General features: G+C 42.9%; 2 protein-coding genes across 2 annotated transcripts; one reads left to right on the top strand and one right to left on the bottom strand.

Moving 5' to 3' along the window:
* Positions 1-1,446: 1,446 nt before the first annotated feature.
* ptger4b (prostaglandin E receptor 4 (subtype EP4) b) lies at positions 1,447-5,264 on the top strand. The gene is made up of 2 exons (XM_069168830.1): positions 1,447-2,554; positions 3,691-5,264. The coding sequence occupies exons 1-2, from the start codon at positions 1,775-1,777 to the stop codon at positions 4,249-4,251; spliced, it is 1,341 nt and encodes a 446-aa protein (XP_069024931.1). The 5' UTR covers positions 1,447-1,774; the 3' UTR covers positions 4,252-5,264.
* A 1,982-nt stretch (positions 5,265-7,246) lies between these two features.
* ttc33 (tetratricopeptide repeat domain 33) lies at positions 7,247-18,569 on the bottom strand. Its single transcript, XM_069168842.1, has 5 exons — positions 18,491-18,569; positions 17,800-18,027; positions 13,699-13,780; positions 10,845-10,976; positions 7,247-8,228 (listed from the first exon to the last, which is right to left on the bottom strand). Coding segments are annotated over exons 1-5 (810 nt in total). The 5' UTR covers positions 18,493-18,569; the 3' UTR covers positions 7,247-7,862.
* Positions 18,570-20,008: the final 1,439 nt, after the last annotated feature.

Raw genomic sequence — 20,008 nt, 5'->3', positions numbered from 1 at the left:
CAAAAACAAAACAACAGAGCTAAAAGAGGATTAAAAGCTGAAAAGTTTGTGTCATCAAACTTTTGTCAACAAACAAAAGACACCACAAAAACCATGCTAATGCGACTTTCCTCACCCCAAGCGGTTGAGGCCGGTGGCCGCCCACCTCTGAGTCTGGTTCTGTCTGTGGTTTTCTCCCGGTTAAAAGGGAGTTTTTCTTTCCAGCTGTCAATCATATGGAAATTGTTAAATGGTTGTGTTGATCTCCATAATGTTGTGAAGTTCTGTTTTAAGGAACTTACCATGTTAAGTGCCTTGATTTGGGATTATATAAGTAAAAGTGAACTGAAAAATGTAATTAATTATCATAGGAGCATAACAACCTCTAATTTCTGTTGTTATAGTAGCCACTCAGTTCTTCTCCAAATATAAAATTTGTCACCAACATGCTATATCGTTCTCACAATATATGTTCTTTCTCAGTACGGGATGTTCTTCCTATTCGCCTTGCATTTTATCATAATATCTAGAGCAAAGTTGCAAAAAGGGACTTTCAGTGCTATAAATGTAATCTATTCATTTTTCTTCGCTGAAGATAAATGTCACCCTGAGGTCAGAGGAAGTGATACCTCGGTAAAAGTTTTGCAAGGGTTTAGGTGGAGTACACGACACATTTTCAGCATGCATCACATATCACACAACCGCTTTTGTAATAGTACACAAACACTAACATCCTTCTTTAAAACATCTTGTTTACAGACTATAAGTGACAGAATTGATTCATTAGTCATTCTCTGTTTGATTCAGTGAATGCATTATCAACTTCCTGACTGGTGTCCACACAAACATTTACATATTTATCAGCTGCAGCTGTTTTGGGGGGGACACAATCTAATTGTGTACAAGTAAGACAGACTATAAATAAATAAAAATGTTGTGGTTCTTGTGAAATATGGCATAAAAAAATAACATCAGACACTCATATAAGTTGTATATTTAGATAAAATTATAGATCAGTTTATTGTATTCACATTTTTGTGAAAAATGTTCAGATTTTTTTTTTTTTTTTTTTTTTTCAGGTTTTGTTCTGCCTTTTACTAAAGTCTTGAAGTGACTCAGTGGAATGTTTATGTGATGGGAAATGACAGTTAAGAGGTGCTTTATCACAAAGGAAAAAGTCCAGCCATGACTGTGTCCATGTGTCTGAGCTTGGTGTGAATTACTTTCAAATAGAAACGTTTCGTCAATTTAACCTAATGTGTTTTACCTGCGTGGCGATTACTCAATAAATGCATTGACCTTGTTTCATTTAGCGACTGCTGCGACTTTGCTGATGTCAACTGAAGGATGACGAAAATGGTAACGAACTAACGTGGGTGCACAAGGTACAGCAGCCTGTGGGAAACAACGGCTGTTGTGATGTCTGGCTGCACTGCTTCTCAAAAAGCGCACGAGGTACATGAAACTGAGAGGAGGAGCTGCAATCAGGGGGCCCAACAAGAAACTTCCCTGTCAGTTGAGAGTGTGACAACAACGTGAAGTGCACCTCGCAGACTCGGGGCATCGTTTGCAGACCAAAACCGGCGGAGTAAGAACATCTTCCCGCCTGCGGATTCGTATCTTCGTCAACAATATGGAGCTTTCAAATCTGTGCGTAAAAGTGACATTTGGAGACGATGGATTTGGTTATCACTGGGAAATTTGAAGAGCGCGCATCAATGGAAAGTGTCACTACCTCGGAAGTGAGAGGAGAACCTCTGCTTCGTGTGAAACAGTGAAAGAATTCCTTGCAGGTATGAACGCCACGGAGGCGCCACGGAGATTTCAACCGCCCACCATCCCGGTGATTATGTTCATTTTCGGGGTGGTGGGAAACGTCATCGCCATCGTGGTTCTGCGAATATCACGAAAGGAACAAAAAGAGACGACTTTTTACACGCTTGTGTGTGGCCTGGCAGTGACCGACCTCCTGGGGACCCTGCTGGCCAGCCCCGTCACCATCGCCACCTACATGAAGGGCTCGTGGCCGGGAGGTGAGCCACTGTGCCAGTACTCCGGCTTCATCCTTCTCTTTTTCTTCTTGGTTCAGCTCAGCATCGTGTTTGCAATGTCAGTGGAGAGATTTTTGGCAATAAACCACGCGTATTTCTACAACCAGTACGTCAACCAAAGACTTGCCGCGCTCACTCTTTTGGCCATCTACGTCTCCAACATCATGTTTTGCGCGCTGCCCAGCGTGGGGTTCGGCCAGGTGAAACGGCAGAAGCCGGACACCTGGTGTTTCATCGACTGGCAGAACAACGACACAACGGTCAAGACTTTCAATTTGATGTACGCGGGTGTGAATTCAGTCGTGGTGCTGGCCACTGTCGTGTGCAACGTGATGGTGTGCGGAGCACTGATCCTCATGCACAAGCGGTTCATCCGCCGCACGTCTCTGGGCACGGACCAGCGGCGCATCGCAGAGCTCCGGCGCAGACGGAGTTTTAGACGATTGGCTGGAGCAGAGATCCAGATGGTGATCCTGCTTATAGCTACCTCCGCTGTTGTTCTCATCTGCTCCATACCTTTAGTGGTGAGTGTTGGAAAACAATTACTAATCGCATTTTGCACGAGTTATTTGCGAATTAAAATGTCACAGATTCAGTCAATTAAATGGAGCTTAGTCAAAGTTAAAATAAAATAAAAATAAAAACTGCGGGCCCGCTGTAAGAGTAATCATAAGTTGCTGCTAATGAACCGTGTGATGAAAACAGGAATGGGTTGGTTAATTATTATAATGATATGCTTTCTGAACGTTGTGTTCTTGTTACACTTCGTTGCGGTTTGATGACGCATTTCTTTGAGGCACAACTGAGGTTTCGATCGTTAAGCTGTTCACCAAAATAGTGTTTGCATAGTTTTAGTATTTGTTTGTAGGAGCAAATTAAGTGACCTAAAATTGATCAGTGTTTACTTGCTCGGCTTAGTTCTCATCACCACATTTCAGTGTTCAGCCTGAGGCACTGCAAAGAATCATCCTCCAAAATTTAAAGATACAATTTATTTGACTATCTCTTCACTGCAGCTCAGCGTGGAAGCAGTGTGCAGGGAAACAAAGAGTGAAATCTGTGCAAATAATATTATAACTTTGTAAGAAATTCTTAGCATTTGTCAAACCCAGACTTTGGAATATATTTTTGCACACAGAGCAAATACGTTTTATCCTCCATCTCCACCAGTAGAAGCATTTCCAAATGGGATCTGTTATGAACAAGAGCAATGAGCAAAAACGGTTTAAATGTCCACATAGACCCCCAATTATTAGTTTAAGACTTAAAAAAAAAAAAAAGGTGAACTTCTGCCTTAAGGATTCCTCTATTAACTGTTGAATTATTGAACATGTCTGTGTTTGTGCCTCTTTGTGAAAGGAAGAATTTTGATTAAACTGTGGGGAAGCCCAATAGCCAAAGGCTCCCATATGATGACAGTGAGAACTGTTTTTATTGGCCTCTTGCTGTCTCTGCACTGCTGTGGTTACACAGAAGTTACATACAGGCCAGTGTCTGTTTACATTCGACCACTCCATGCCATCCATGTTAACAATATGTTAAATAAATAGTGTGGACCAGCTAGAGCTTGTGAGAAAAGTTTTAATTGTTTCTGCATTTGAAGTGTTGTTCGTTGTTAAATTGATCTCCCCTTGCTGTTTTTCTCTCCTCATGTCATCAGCTGAGGATCTTTGTGAATCAGCTGCACAGGAACCAGAAAGAAGAGCTTTTTGGGTTGAATGACCTGCTGGCCATCCGCATGGCTTCTGTCAACCCCATCTTAGACCCTTGGGTCTACATCCTCCTCAGAAAGACCGTGGTTCTCAAGCTGATGGAGAAAATCAAGTGCCTGTTCTGCAAAATGGGCGAGCGGGGACGTCGGGGAGGTCGGCACTTCCACTGCGCCGACGGCCACCTCACCTCTTCGATCGTCTCCCGGGAATCCCCGTCGCTGGTGTCCCGTGAGCTGCGGGAGATCGTGAGCACCTCGCAGACCTTCCTGTACCCGTCTGAGAGGAACACGGAGAGTCTGGGGTCACGGAGCGGCTCCAGTCCACCGGCTGCACAGACGTGTCAGGGCACCCAGGAGGTCCGGGAGCCTCGACGGGGTCTTCCTCAGACTGATTCAGAGGAAACGGCGCCAAGCGGGCCACTGAAAGAGCCTCCAGAGTGCCCCAAGAACTCGGCTCTACATGTGACCTTCACAGGGGAGACTGCAAACACACAAGAGAAATGCATATGAGCATCAGCATGGTCGCTGTATTAAGACTGTCTCATGAAAGCACTGCAAAGACACGACAGAGAAAAGACTGAATGACCATCCATCAGTGCTGATGAAATGACATTTGGCCGATGTATTGCTGAACTAAGTTTCCATTATCACTGTATTAATAATTACTCGTATCTCTAAATACACTTCAGCAGTTATATCAACACAACCACAGAGACAAATGTTATAGATAAACTCTTCTGTTGCACTTTTGGAACTTTAAACCACTGCTAGGCTGTTTGTAATGTTTGTTTTTGCGGCATTTTGACAACCTGCACAATGACTGTAAATAACTCATGTTAAAATGTGAACAACGTTCCCATGTTAATTTATTCTAAGTATGAAAATTGTACATTCGTGTCTTCTCTGTGAGAAGGTCCCGATAGTTTGGAGCCATTTTAAATCGGTACAAGATGATTACGTTCATAGTGGTTGTTTTTTTTTAATTATTATTATTTAGATTTTTTTTTTAGGGACATTTGCAAACAATTTGGTCGCATCAGTCAGCAGAGCGGCTCGATGATCGAAGCTCGTATCCCCTGTATTTCACAATAAAAGGCAGCTACACTGTGACTTTTACCCAGCACAGACACTGGAGGACATTAAGAGGCCTGTTAAAGAAATGTCTTCAGATAAAAGTGTTTATTTACTCCTTTCAGCACATTACTTCCATCAGCTTCGTCTTAGTTCACATTTATGTAATGTGCACTGCCTCCCATCCAATCAGACTTTACGGGGGAGTGAAAATCGAAGGCATTATTAAGGGTCCCGTCTGATTTATGAGTTTGAGGTTTTGCCTTTTTTAAAAAAAAATTTTATGTATTTCCTGATTTAACATACCCTTAATTACATGCTGCTATACAGATTTTTATATATATATAAAAACATTTCCATATCCAGCCAGCGTCAGATTCACCACAAAGTGTGGCCCCTCTTGTGAACAAACTAATGTTGTACCAAACTCATAAACTGAAAATAAATGTTGATAAATATTCATATGAATCAAGAATTTGGGTCATTTATTTTGCATTAATTACAAGATTTAATATGGCAGTTACTGATGCCATATACAAACCCTGAGTAGTTTATGATTAAAAAAAAAATTAAAAAAAAGATTATGCAGGAGGAAGGATCTATGAGCAAGCGTCTCTCTTCTCTTTACTGAAAATGAAATATAGATAGCAGTCCAGAATATGAGGAAAATTCAATACTGATTACTTGAGGTTAATGGCAGTCACAGCTTTGTCAATTAAAACAATTAACCCTGTTGTACAAAGAAATGCTGCACAGCTTGTCATAAAAATATAACTGTAAAATGAATTTCCAGAGATGCTTCAAACAGATCCTCGCTGAAATTCAACCCTTAAACAAAATCCTCCACAATAACATGTTTTTTTTTCGGCCAGCATGTCACTGACTGTCATTTACAAAAAATATGTGTTTCATACGATATTGATTTCATCACTCTACTGCAGCACTGATGGCTAAAACACACCAACTCGGATGGCTCGGCAGCGCTGACCTGCAGACAGATCGTTCCTTCGCCCCCCCCCCCCCTGAAGACGATTTCCAGGTCCAACGTGGCCAAAGTCCAGAGCCTTCCGAGAGCCACGAGATCTCCCTCCGAGAACAATAACCCCGCTAATGAGAGCCGTGACGTCGGGGTAGAGAAATCCGTCGAGGCCGTGGAGTCTCCGGGGAGAATCGTGATTGACAAAACAGTCTGGACAGAGTTTCAGCAGAGAGGTAAAAATGACTCTTCTTGGAAACTCGTCGTCCTGTTTCCCACCTCATCAGTGGACGGCGGTAACACACGGGCTGTTTTAGACATTTAGAGCTCTGCCATGAGGAGTCTGTGAAAACAACTGGTCATTTGAAGATGCCACTCAAAAAGCAAGCGGGCGTGGAAGCTGTGGCCTTTCAGCACAGTGGAGATGAGAGCGAAATGGAAATGATTGTTACAAGAACGATAACAGTCTTATCTGGGTCGAGGTGTTAATAGAGGAGATCTCATTTCTGCAACTTCCTATTTTTCCGACTCACTAAACTTATCTGCGTTTCTTAATCTTTCCTCTTCGTCATGCCTTCGAGACGTATCACCGCAGTGTTTCTGCTGGCAGCCGGACGCTCTTTTTTTTTTTTTTTTTGCTGGATAGTGATTCTTTTTGTCTCAGATACCACGGCAACTTTGTATGCTCAGCTTTTTTCATGTCTTTAATTCAGACTTCCAGACTGATTTTTTTTTAGAATTTTACGTTACGATACTTCTGGTAGAAATAAGATGAGGTGAACTGTGGTAAAGAAATTTGCAATTTCTTTTTTTTTTTTTTTAACTGTGCAGCTAAACATTGATGATACATTAGGGGCATGTCCAGTCCAAACCCGCTTTCGCTAATTCAAAGGCAGATAAACGAAGCACAAAGAAAGGTGCACGGTTCACATGGGTGGAACACAGTGCCCTAATTAAATCATAGGTGTATTTTTAGCATAACAAGAAATAAACCAGAATGTCATCTTCCATTCCCCTTTAAAAGCCGTCATGGCATATTGCTGACAACAACAGATTCGACACGTCAACGATCGCTTCTCTGCGGAGGAAGCAGAACCGCTCATGCGCGGACCGAACGGACACACGTTCACAATAATACACGTTCACGTTGTGATCTTTTTAAGTTTTCAAGTTTTGCACGTTTGCGTGCGCCCCGGCCACGAAGGTGCAAACGCACACTTTACATACCAAACACGCAGTCGGTTTGTCTGCCTCGCGAAAAGCAACAACACACCTGACCACGCCTCGATTCGAGACCGGCACGCCCACGGGCGCCGATCATCAACGGTAACGTTTGGAGTTTTGTCAGGTTCGTCCTCCGACGGTGCAAATCACGCGACCAGCTTCTGGAAAACAATACAAAATACCAACAGCACACAAACGGACTCAAAGGAGAGGAAAGTGCAGGAGACACAATCGTAAAATGTTATGCGTATTTATTCCATTTTTGACGACCTGCCGGGAAACAACCTGTTTTACAAACATTCATACACATCAACACCTCACAGGTCATCACGAAATCAGCAATTAGAACCTGAAAGCACTCTTAATATTTCCAGCTAAGATGTATATTACTACGTGACAAAATCGCACATGAAGACGACGCTAATTTGATTCCTTTCAAGTGTCAGAAAGTAGATCCTAATGTTATCACGGAGCACGTTAGCTATCGGATCAAAGTGTTATCCGGTGAAAATACGTTAAGATGAAACAACTGGAAGCTGTTCGGGTTTGCAGCTTCATCTTATCTGGATGGAATCTCACTAAATGGGAGTAGAAACTTCCTGCCGAGTGATAAACCGACGATGTAAAAACACAACGTTTAACTTTACAGGGATGGAAAATGGGCTCAAACGAAACTCAACAAAACCGTCTTCACGGCCTCCCGTATCAACCTTCACTGTTCGTCAAGTATTCTCATCCTCGTCTCTGATATTAGGAGTTTAGGCTACAGCTTTGCGCACTCGCGTTGCTTTCATAAATAACACCATCCATTTCTATAAAAAAAAATGGAAACAGGACTGCTGAGAACAGTTCAAAGTCCTCTCGCTTTGACGAACTGCTCCTTTGAAACGTCCTCTGATCCCTCGTCTCCGGTCGGTACGTTTTTTACATTCCCCTCGGCGTCCACGACCACGGCCGTCCTCTTCAGCTCCTCGTAGCGCGTTTGTCGCTCGGCGACGGCCTCGCAGGCGGCCAACACCTCGTCTGACTCAAAATCATAATCTCGCTGGAGCTCCGGGGCATCGAGGATCTGCTTTTTAGTCTCCTCTTCTTGGCGAATCTTCTCCTTGGACGCCAAGTTCTGCTTCTGTAACCTCCACGCCCAGGTCAGGTCTTCCTGCCACAGGGCGCGCTCTGACGGGCACATGTGGATGGCGACCTGGAAGGACCTCACGGCCTGCGGGGAAGAGCGCTGACGTGAGCACGGGACGCAAACACAAGATTCTACGGGAGGTGAAAATAGGGGTACTTACTTGTTCTTTCGGTGACGAGTCGTCTGGCGTCTTCGAAAATGAAATGCTTAACGCGAACTCTTTCGGGCCCGTTTGCGGCGTCGCTGTAACTCTTCCGGACGAACGGTGCGAGAGAGCGATCGGTGCCGCCCCGGCGCGCCACCGGAGCGAGACGCGAGCGCTTTCCACGCTGCGCGCGGGGCAGATCGATCGTTTCATTAAGAAGACGTCAATGCCTCGGCGCTGACTGTGGCGCCCGCACGTCGGTCTGGAAGTTGTGGTCCCGTTGAACGGAAACACAAAGCGCCAACAGCCTTTTACGCGAGCGGCTGTCTGCCTGGAGAGCGAAACGATGGAATAAATCCAGCCGCACGGGCTCGTCGAGAAGACCGATGAGCTCATTAATCAATTCGGACAAACGTCCTAAAACTGTCACACGTAGTCCAAAGTTAAGGGACTAAAAAAAAAAGAAAAAAAGTGAGAAGTCCACTAATCCTCCAGCAGAGTAGAAACCAACCCGTTTTCTGAGGCTCCGCAGGAGCTTTGTTAAGTCGGAGAAAAGAACCGCGATGATTTGTTTTTTCTTTTATCCGAGCACCGGAGGTTCTGTTTTCAACTTTATGAGTGTAGCTTGGAAGTACACATTGTTGACATGATACGTACGACAAATAGACACAAAAGTGTGACTGCTGAAACCGAGGTGACGTGATCGGCAAGGACGTTTTTGTTTTTTTTCGCGGAAGCAAAGTGCGGCGGTGTTCCTCGCCAATGCTCTCTGGGTGATCAAAGGCAGCTCGCGGAAGTCAAGTTAACGCAAAAAAAAAGAGTTGAAGCATCGTTACGCCGCGACGGTTGTTCAACTTTAGGGCGCCGCGAGCACCGGAGCGAGGACGTCACAGCGCGAGCACGCTGACATAGCAGACAAAGAATCAGCGCGGGATGTAAATGAAGTGAAATAAAAAAAAACAACAACATATAAATTGATACTTGGTTTAAGACAATATTCTTGAAAATAAAAAAAAACAGCTTAAATACTCCTTTTGTTCAAGGTGAATGTAGCTTTTTACTTGGAAGTCGGAGCCTTCGGTAACCGTTAAATGGAAACGCGGCATTGCGTACAACTCGGCGTTTAACGTTCCCCACCTCCAACATCAACAACCTGCGCCGTCATGGATTACGACAGGTCAACCGTAATAGATTTCTAAAAAAAAAATGAAACCGTCTGCGCCCAAAACAACACGTCAAGTTCGGTCTTGAACTGACTGGAGCCGCATCAATTATTTGTTTGTTTTCGAAAGTAATCCTGTAACTGAAGAAATGTCATTGTGGGTTAAAAGACTGACTTCTCTGGAGGGGGGGGGGGGGGGGGGACCCACAGCTGCACAAACTTAATGATAACAATGGGATGATGAATGGGGACGGAGCTGTCGTGCAGCGTCGTTTTCCAACATCAAGAGAAGTGACAGAAAAACAAAAACAGAAGTTGTAGTTGTTGGTTTTGGGCGCTTTCCATTTTTCCCCTTCGAATGGGACGGATGGAATGGAAATGAAAGAAGGAACAGAACAGACCGATGAAAGCGAAAATGGGGAATCACTGCACGCATTCACATTCGCACAAACGGGCACCACTCGAAACATGTCGGAGCATACGACGCTTCAAAACTGGACCCAACAAGTCTTGCTAAAAATAGGTGCGCATTTTTTTTTTTTTTTTTCCCCTTCGCTTCCCAAGAGCTTCATTATACAAGGAGGTGTGTCTATATTTGGTTTTAGTTTGCGTTCAAGTAACTTTCAACACTTCCCATTGTTGTTTCTGGTGCCGTAGCGCAGGTCTCCCGCTCGAGGGCATGTAGGAGCGACTCGCGGCGCCACGAACTGAAGCGCTTCCGAGTTTAGTCTCTGTTTGCGAGCCTCGAATAGAAAAATAAACTGTAAAAAACAAAAAAAGGAGGTGGTGGTGGGGGGGGTTGGTGGGGTAGAGAGGGGGGGGAGGGGGGAGATTGAGTGTAACTGTGATCCGCGAGTTTCATACAACCACAGGTCCCGGCGTGTTCTGGGGCAATTTAAGCAATCGTCCGAGCCCCAGGCAACTGGGTGTGCTTCTGAAAGAGGCCCTCTCCGTCTCCAGCGGCAGGGAGTTCACAACGAGCAGTGAAAACAGGAGTAAACGGCGGATCTCAACGTCTCGTCCAAAACCGACTTACAAGCACCTACATAAACGGGCGCAGCTCGTCGCACAGTCGAGCAAAATCAGTGCGATCGTTCCCATCGGGATAATTAAGTGATCCACCGAGCAAGAAGCCGTCAGTTGATACGCAACGCCGAGGAGTGAATGTTGCTGCCGTCTAAAGGGTACGGAAGGCCGCACCAACACACCAGCTTGAATTTTGGTGTCAGCTCAGGGGAAAAAAAAAAAAAAAAGACCACAACCAAGCAACGCACTTTCTAACTCGGGTTTGCTAAAAAATTCCTCCCGTTACTCGTGTTTGTTCTTCAACCCTTTCTCGAGCGTCCCATATTTGTTTGTTTTTTTTTGGCGCGTAATCGACAGCCGTACTCACCAGGTCCACCTCTCCCAGGTTGAGCTGCGCCCGGCCCAAAGTCTGCCAGCCCTCCCACCACAAGGGACGAAACTTCACCGCCAACTCCGCTGCTTTCACGGCCGGAAACACTTCCTGCAGCACGGTCAGGACCTGCGGAGACGGCGAACAGGCGACAAGACGTTTTTCGGGGTGTCCTTGTGATAGCATGTCATGAACAACAACAACAAAAAAATGCTCTGCAGCCCAACTCGACGTCAAAAACTCCACAGGGAACCTTTAAAACGTCGCCGCAGAGCTTCAAAAAGAAAAATGAAGGAGAGGCAAGAATATCTTCGGGCTTTGGGCTGTTGGTTAATCACCAGATGAATCTTTAACGTAATCAGCTGTTCGTTGCATCACTGCCGCCCCAGTGGGGCGATTCATCCACCATAAGAACATCAGTACGCTGTGGAACAGTCACGGTCACCACATTTCTCTCAGTAATTCACTGATTCATTTATCTGTGCTCACATCTACCAGTGTCAAACTGAACTCATCAACCAGAGTCTTCTTAGTCATCTTTTATTCTGTATTTTATAGAGAAACTCTTTAATTTTGCTTTGCCGTCGTGTGGGGAACGAGCCGTCGAGAGCCGATACCATCGCGCATGTATTTGCACAACGGTCGGCGAAAACGTTTTCAAGACGCGCCCTAATTCGTGGCAGTGCTGGGATGTGTATTTTGTCCACCACATGGGATGAGGCTGTATAATGTAACTGCCTGAAGAGGAGCTTCCCATTAAAGTAAAACTTCAGCTCCTCTCTTTACTGCAGTATTCTTGAGACAAAAGTGCACTTTTAATCAAATAAAACTCAATTGAGTGAGAAGCGGTGCCTCTTGTGAGTTCAGTGTTCTTCTCTACCAGGTGGTACACCTACCCTGACGTCACCTATTGGTTTGTGAACTCCCATTTTGCCATACCTCTCTTTGAGACCTTATATCTAATTAATTTGGAATTATTCATTCAGTCACATTTAGCTAATAACACCATAAGAGAATATATTTTTTTTTAAAAATGACTGACTGCATTTCATGAGAGAAGTTGAATAAAAGTCTGTGGCGCCAGAGGCTGTTTGGAGCCAGAACCTACTGGCCCTCAGTGGTATTGCACTTCGACACTGGCTTTACTTTTCAGGCTGCGTCCATTTTTACACACAATCTATAATATAAACACACTTTTATTTTATTTTTTTGTAATTTTCCCTCAAATGTGGTGTTCAAACACTTTTGACATTTATGAAAAGGATAGAGGCAAGATACTTTACAGTTTACTGACATCAGTGCACTGAAACAGTAAACTTCGCTGGGATTTTAATAATTATCAATAGCTATTAAAAAACAACAACACACAAATACAACAATTTTAAATTTACCCTAAGAATCTTTTTCTGCATTATGTTTTGTAAAAAAAAAAAAAAAACACACAAAAAAAAACATTTTCAATAACATCAAATACCGTCCGACTTATTTGGCATTATTGAAATCTTCTGTGACAGGCCAATATTAGATGATAAAATCAGCCAGCTAAAATATCAGTCAGGTTCTAATTCTTGGGTGTACACTGCACCCAAACCAGGTCTGGCACCGTGGTGAAGGCTTTATCACTGCCTTGATATTTCAACTTGATACCCAGTCGAATCCCTTGATAAGCTAATAATACCCACAAAATCTCCGTCAGGACAATGAAAACCGAAATGGCACTTCTCGCTATCAGCAGGATTTGCTGTACTGCAGATGAAAATCATTCGTGCAGCCAGGAGGATGTGGTGGCGACTGTTCTACAAACTGGATCAATATGAGACACACAAACACACAGAAGACAGACGGCGGGGGGGAATGGAGGGAGGGGGGGGGGAGGAGGAGGGGGTGTAATACTGATTAAATTCTACGGAAGGAAAGCGAAGACGGGAAGTAGATGAATATCGTCAACGTGACCGTCCTCGTCATCTGGACCAGTAATAGCCGTTCGATGAGCTCTGGGGCTTTCAGCCTAATGATCGTGAAAAACATCAACACTAACAGTGGATGCAAATAGGTGAGATGGGAAACACATGTGTGGTTACGCACATTGATGAGGAATGCAAGTCTGTTTATGTTAGGCTTCCAATGGTCATGGGATGAGGCAAAAAAAAAAAAAGATACTTCTGCTACGGTGTTTCCCAAGGCCTGGTCCGCTAATGATTTCCTTCTCAAATATCCTGTCATGGATCATATTAGGCATACCATGCTGCAGGAGGAGAAATTGTATTGTATTAGATGTAGTAAATGAATAAGAAATAATGGAGTTAGCTCCATTTGTCTTGACTGCACCTTCTGACTTTGACACTTTTCTCAAATATAAAAGGAAGCTTTTTTTTTTTCTTTTCTAAAGATGTCTGTTAAAAGAAGAAGAAGAAGAAGTGGCAGCTGGTGATAAATATGTGAGAGCAAGCAAATGGAGATAAAAGCGAGAAACATGCTGCAGTTTTTCAGTGGTGTCATCTCTGTGCGGATATGAGATCACCAGTGGAGGTTAAATGTATACCAGGGTGGCAGCAGAAAAAGAGTCTATGTGGTCATGATGGTGGAATAATAATCAGCTACAATGGGCCACTGACAGGATGTGTCATGGCTGATAAATACACACATATGGTACAAAAGAAGGGATGTGCAGATTATACATATGCTGGTGGTTAGCAGCTTTCCCACACAAATAAGATCTGTTCTCTCGTTGTTGTTTTTTTTACCGATTTCCTATATGTTCCTGAACCCGGTTACAGGGGGTGCGATGCTAAAGCAGTAGATAAACATGATGATAAAGTAGGTATGTTGTAAAATATCATTTGTAATATACCTGAGACTTCATCTCGTACAGCAGAGGGTCGTCTGGGGTCAGCTGAATGGCCTCGTCCCACTTCTTTATGGCCTCCCAGTGCCTAAAGAAAACACACACTGCGGTTCAAATCAAACTGAGAAAAAGAGTTAACTACAACCCGACTGCTCCAGATACGTCGCATACAGGAAAAGCTGTGCAGCCTGGTACACTGATAAACACCCGTGCATCCGATTTATTTATAGAGCATGAATGTTTGTCTGGTATGATTTTAAACCCTGTTATTGTTCTTACACAGACATGGTGCATTACATCAAGTTCAACGTGGCTTAGTCTTGACTTTTGCTGACGTTCAGTTTTTTTTAAGTAATGCAACCAATAAGAAAAAAAAAAAAAAAAAAAAATCACATAGAGCAGTGAAATTGGACACCCAGTCTCATTGTCTCCGCCCTGAGATTTGAAACGTGTTACTTAACCTATCACGGGGTCCCCTGATTTTTTCAGTGGCTATCACAATGCCTTCTATAAGGATGTACGTGACTAGAAAGATTTCCATTCTTGCATAAGACTTCTCAAAAGATAAGAAAGACACACTTTTAATGAAACACGGCTGAGTCATATTTCAGCTGTTTATTAGTACATATTTCTTTTTAATTTCCAGATGCAACTGACTGATATTTATTTTGCTGACTTGCAAACAGACAAAATGACAAATGGCCCGCGGAACAATATGCTCTGTGGACTTCCTGAAGCTATGAAGCCACAAGTGTGCTCCACAACACCGGTGCACCTGCCCTGACAGGACGGCAGCACGGAGTACACAAAGGCTGCAGCAGGTTGAATAAACAGACACGGTGAACAGACAGGTATCGCAAATCAAACTTTTTCTGGTCAGTTCCTGTGCCAGCGAGGCGCTGAAGTTGTCGTACTGTTTTTTTTTTTTTTTTTCAGACAATGAGAAACATAAACAGGATTTGCATAAATTTGAGCAGAAGTCAGTGTGGCCTCACTCCAAGCAGGTGCCACCGCCGAAGTCTGCTGTTTTGCATAAATTTGTTTACCGGGATTCACAATTCTGCAAAGGTTTTGACAAGCAGAAATTGACTTGTTGTTGGTTTTTTTTGTTTTGTTTTTTCGCCTCACTCAACGGACACATGAATAAGTTCCTGCTCGAGCTCGAAAAACTCCTTAAGTCAATATTGACTCGAGACTAGTTTCCCGATCAAGACAGTATCTGTCATCTCTTCACCTTCAACCGGCGTCTGTTGTTTAACAGGCGGAGATGTCAGTGAGGAAATGGAACTGGAGGAGTGTGGAAATCTGACCATGACATGAAGCAAACGAACACTGCAGATTCATATGAGGAAATTAAGCAATGAGCAACACGCCATCACACACACACACACACACACACACACACACACGTTTATAGTTTGAAGGACGACTGGAGAAATATGAAATAAATTGGAACATTTTTCTGTGTATTTATGTGCTGAAATTATCGGGACATAGTTGACATGTTTGACATAGTTGCTATCCCGACAGCACTAAACCAGCAAACCGGCTAATGTAAAACCACCAAACTGCAGAAGATGATGAACATCTGAAATCGCTGTTGAGAGCCAGATTACATCTTGCAAACTCAGTTTTTGGGATAAAAAAAGAAGAAAACGGACTCAGCACAGTGGCTCTAAGCCAGACAAATCAGCAAACTATGCAGAGTATTTGGATGATGATGATGTGACTTGCTGCCTTACACAATTCCCACAACTTGGGAAAAAAAAAAAAGAAAAAAAGTACACATCTGTTGAGGAAATGAAAGGAGATGCAATTCCACAACTGCGTGGCCTATGTTTTTTACCTTGTTTTAGTCATGTTTGGTAGAAGGGTTCATGAAGGTGTCTGTTTAAAAGGTGAGAACTAGCAATTAGCCTGCGTGTGAACAACTTCTATTGACGACCGTTTCAGACTAACACCTTTTGAGCCAGAAAAAAGTCAATCAGTCGGCGAGACGACGGGTATTTTCTGTTTCCTTTCCTTTCATTAGTGCAGTCCACGAATACACGTGTCACCGAGCTAACTTGAGACTGTACTCTAAAAAAACAAAAACAAAAAAAAACTTTTGTGCAAGCAGCTTATTACGACCCACAGTTTTGTTTTAAAGTTAAGCGACCTGAAGCTCTCGTATAAACAATGACAATCTGGCGTCTCGCAGTTTAGATGACGTCTCCACGAGGAGCCTGGTCGGGTGGAGGGTTCGACACCAGGGTGGACTCGGGTGCCGGTGGCCGCTGTTTGTTTCCTGTTTCCAACCACGACCCGGGACACCTTTTTGAAAACTGCATTTACTGTTGCTATGACAACGGGGGTTGCATAACCTTTAGGGAGTAGTAACTTCAACGCCCAATGCAGTTCAAGTCTTCATTTGAAACCAAACCGTCACGAACCAAGTGGATGTTGTGCCCAAGTCTTATTTAGGAAACATTCATGTGGGTCTTACATGAGGGTAGGAACAAATTACCTCTGTGGTCGTATGTGTTGGAGGACCTGTTGGCTCATTCATGCATAGACAACAATGGCAGGGCAGTCTGTCGCCCTTACAGAGACATAGCAGCAATAACTGATATTACAGAAAACAACTTTGGTGTGTAAGATTACTGCGTCTGTGCAAAGTTTATAAAAAAAAATCATCTCTGCAGTTGAGGAAGTAAAATATTAAACAGGGTGATAAATATACAGCGCCAGATCTAAAAAGTGTCTGTGGTTGGCAAAACCATGGCAATTGCTAAATTCACATAACACATCGGTTGATACGAGAGTAAAAATGAAGACAAAACAAAAACATTAAAAGTTACATAAAATTCTTCCTTCAAAAGACCCCTATGTGCGCATAATGTGACTCAAGAGGAAGCTCAGATCACAAACGGGTGCTTGAGGAGCTGCTAAGTTACATCAGAAACTTCTAAACCTTTGTAATGACGGACTGACGTCAAGAGGCCAATGCTGTTCGAGGAGGCAAAAAAACAACTCCTGGCTGACATCCCCGACCGGATCGCAAACCCCTAAACAGCTATTATGGAGCAGCAGGACATCATTTCCACTGCAAAATCCACTTTCTTTCTGCTAATACAATTACAGGCAGTCACTGAGAGCAATGACATTACATCTGCTGGGCGGAGGGGGTTTCACGAAGTAATTTTTTTATTGGCCTAAAAAGGTCAGTTATCAGGGGAGGAAATCTAAAATAACAGTTCCTGAAGAAGGCCTAACTTCTTCTCCTCTGTGTTGATGGCCACCCAGTAAGCTTTCTGCAAGTGTCGCACAAAGTGACACACCCCTGGGTGTTTATTTAAAAACTCAAAAAGTCAAGAAATATCTTTTGAAATTATAATACTGCTTACCATTCGTCAGCAGCAAAACTTTAACTCAGCACAAGAGTTTACATCAGTAGGTTGCAGAGTGAGCTGTCGAGCAGATTTGTTGTGGTTTTGCAGACGTTTAAACATTTGTAAAAATCTCTTTCTGTTTGAAAAGCTTTCATAATATTGCTCTGTTCATCCCCCCCCCCCCCTTTTAATACTAAACGTGGATCGTCAGGTCAGTTTCTGCCATGGCTAAAACTTAAATTATGGTTGTGCTTTTGGCTTTTGACATGTAAATGTGTGCCACCAGACTGTAAGACTCCAGATGCTAATTGTAACCATGACTTTCACAGAAAAAAAAAAAAAAAAAAAAAGCCATAAAATCAAATACAGGGGAAACCTCAAACTTGGATTAATCTTCCTTTGAAATTCAATATTTAGTCTATGTTTATCTTTACTATCAAGCCAGTAGTAATCTACTAGTTGTGTTGAAGGAGTCCACGAGCTCTGTACAATAGCGCCCTCTTCTGGAGAACTTCTAGCAGCACATGTCTCTTTGTTATTGCCAAGCTGAGCTCCTTTAAACAACTCTGAATAAGATTTAATTGTGCTTACTATAATATCACGAAACAAGATTGTTTGCGTGGCACTGTCTCCTCACAGCGAGGAGGTCGTGGGCTCGATCCCGGGCCCGGGGCCTGAAAAGGTCAGTTATCGAGGTTTGCATGCTCTCCCGCGGGTTCTCGTTGTGCACCCTCACCTGCCTCTCTCAGCCAGCTGTGCGCCCTCGTCCTTCAGCCTCTTGCTCTTGGCAGCGCAGTCCTCCAGCAGGATCTCCCGCCGTCGTTTGATGACGTGCAGCCAGTCCACCTCCTCCCCCTGACTCGGTCCTCTCTCCTCAGCTTTCTCCTCCTGAGCCTCAAACTGCTGCACCACCGACTTGGACACCTTCTCACCAGCTTTCCTCTTCCAGCCAAAAGAGGCCATCCTACGGGATTAGCAAAAAAAAAAAAAAAAAAAAAAAAAAGGTCAATAACCAGAAATACGATCTGCAACGACAACAGGAAACAGCTGACGTTCTTAAAGACTTTTATTTTGAAATTTGGAGAACACTGGCTAGCACACCGTTGCTATCAGTCGCCGGGTACCAGTGACTTTAAATACGGCTGTGACAGTCGGGTATATCTCTTATTTAACTACAGGATATATTGTTATGTAGTGACTAAAAAAAAAAAAAAATACTAAAACAAGCCGGTAAACAACAACAGCCAAGGCACATCGACGCGAGCTGACTGGAGCTAGGTGACTTTAGCAGGCGACGTTTAAGAAAACTTGGCAAACAATTGCCACAAGCTTCCAACCTCAGTCCGCTTTCTCACACAAAACTGCAATTCAACTTTTTATTTAAATTTTAAATATCCCATGTAATTTAGGAGGAGCCGAATACTTACATGCAATTCGTGGTTATCCGCGAGCAACACTGGGCAAAGACTATCGGAAGCTAATCGTTCGCCATATTTGGGTGACCCTTTCGTGCCGCGTTCAATAAGTACCGTTAAAACGGAACGCAACACCTACGCATCAGGTATTTACGTAAACTTTGGTGAAAAGAAATACAAATACGTGAATAAAGGTTTTGGCAGAATGGCTCACCGGCATCTGTAAAAAACAAACAATAACATCCAATATTAACAGCGCTGCAATTCATTCATCTTATTTTATATTTTATATAACTGATTGTTTGAGTCCGGTTTATTTGACAACTAAATGTTGGAAATATGTGAAAAGAGAAATGTTGCTAATTTTAGCTGTTAATTTGCTGTGAATAAGGTTTACACTTTAGTTTACTACCTATAACTAAACGTGACTGCTACTAAGTCCGTTTCTCCTATTCTGCTGGTAGCACGTGAAAGCAGCATGACCCGGAAGCTATTCAAATGTTTACGTTGCTTTTTAAAGAAATACGAACCTCATTCAAAAGTTGAGCTGAAGGCTTCAAATACTATAAATTTATATAGATTCAACATGAAAGACTTGATTTGAAGTAGTGGATGATCTTTTCTCCTTGCAGCTGGATATTACTTAATTCAGTAAATAAATGATCAACATTCGGAAAAGCAAATGATAAGTTTCCTTTATCTTTGTTTACTGCATGAATGATGTTAAATATTTCAGATTAATGCGGGTTAATTTTCCTGTTGAAATACTGTAAACATAAAGACAGGCCTCAGCAGAACTGTGTGCAATTTAGCAGTTTATTAGGCAGTTGTGTATACAAATGATTCTGATTCAACACTGTCCATTCAGATTTACATTGGTCGATCTGATAGGGTCCTCTTACACACCAAACAAAAATAGAACAATATTTCTTTGAAGCAGTTCAAACAGATACTGAACCGGACAGTCCACGAGGACAAGACTCCATAAACGGACAAAAAGTTTCCTTTTTTTTTTTTTTTTTTTTTTGCACACATTCATCTCCCCTACAAAACCCCTCATGTAAGCCATGAAAAGTCTTTGTAATCAGAACTTGCAACTGCCCTTTAAAACTACAAATGTTTAATTTTACAAAAAAAATTTACTGGAAAAAAAAAAAAAAAAAAAAAAAAAAAGACGTAAAGGTCAAATATCAACTAAATATTTCAGTCCAAACCTGCCCCGCCGGGCAGCAGGAGACGCAAGATGATCACGATTATTGTCACACTTACCAATTTTTGCTGATTTATATCTCTGAGATGCAAATTATACAAAATGAGATCCTTTTGATTTTAAAGCTGTGGAGAGCTAAACTGCTAACACTTTCTAATAAAAACAAATCAAACTTTAAATTTCTGATTCAAGTCCTGGTTTAATTGACTGAAGATGACAAATGAGACACCGATTGACCTTCTAAATTTGCTTTGGTATTCATGTTGTTATTAATAAAAAATAGGGAGCAGGTACTGATGTCTACAATAGTTTGGCAACAC

The sequence above is a fragment of the Embiotoca jacksoni genome, unplaced genomic scaffold, assembly GCF_022577435.1.
Source record: "Embiotoca jacksoni isolate LCO1_2020_lvr unplaced genomic scaffold, fEmbJac1.0.p SCAF_10, whole genome shotgun sequence".
Classification (NCBI taxonomy): domain Eukaryota; kingdom Metazoa; phylum Chordata; class Actinopteri; family Embiotocidae; genus Embiotoca; species Embiotoca jacksoni.
This window is presented reverse-complemented; position numbering and strand designations above follow the sequence as displayed.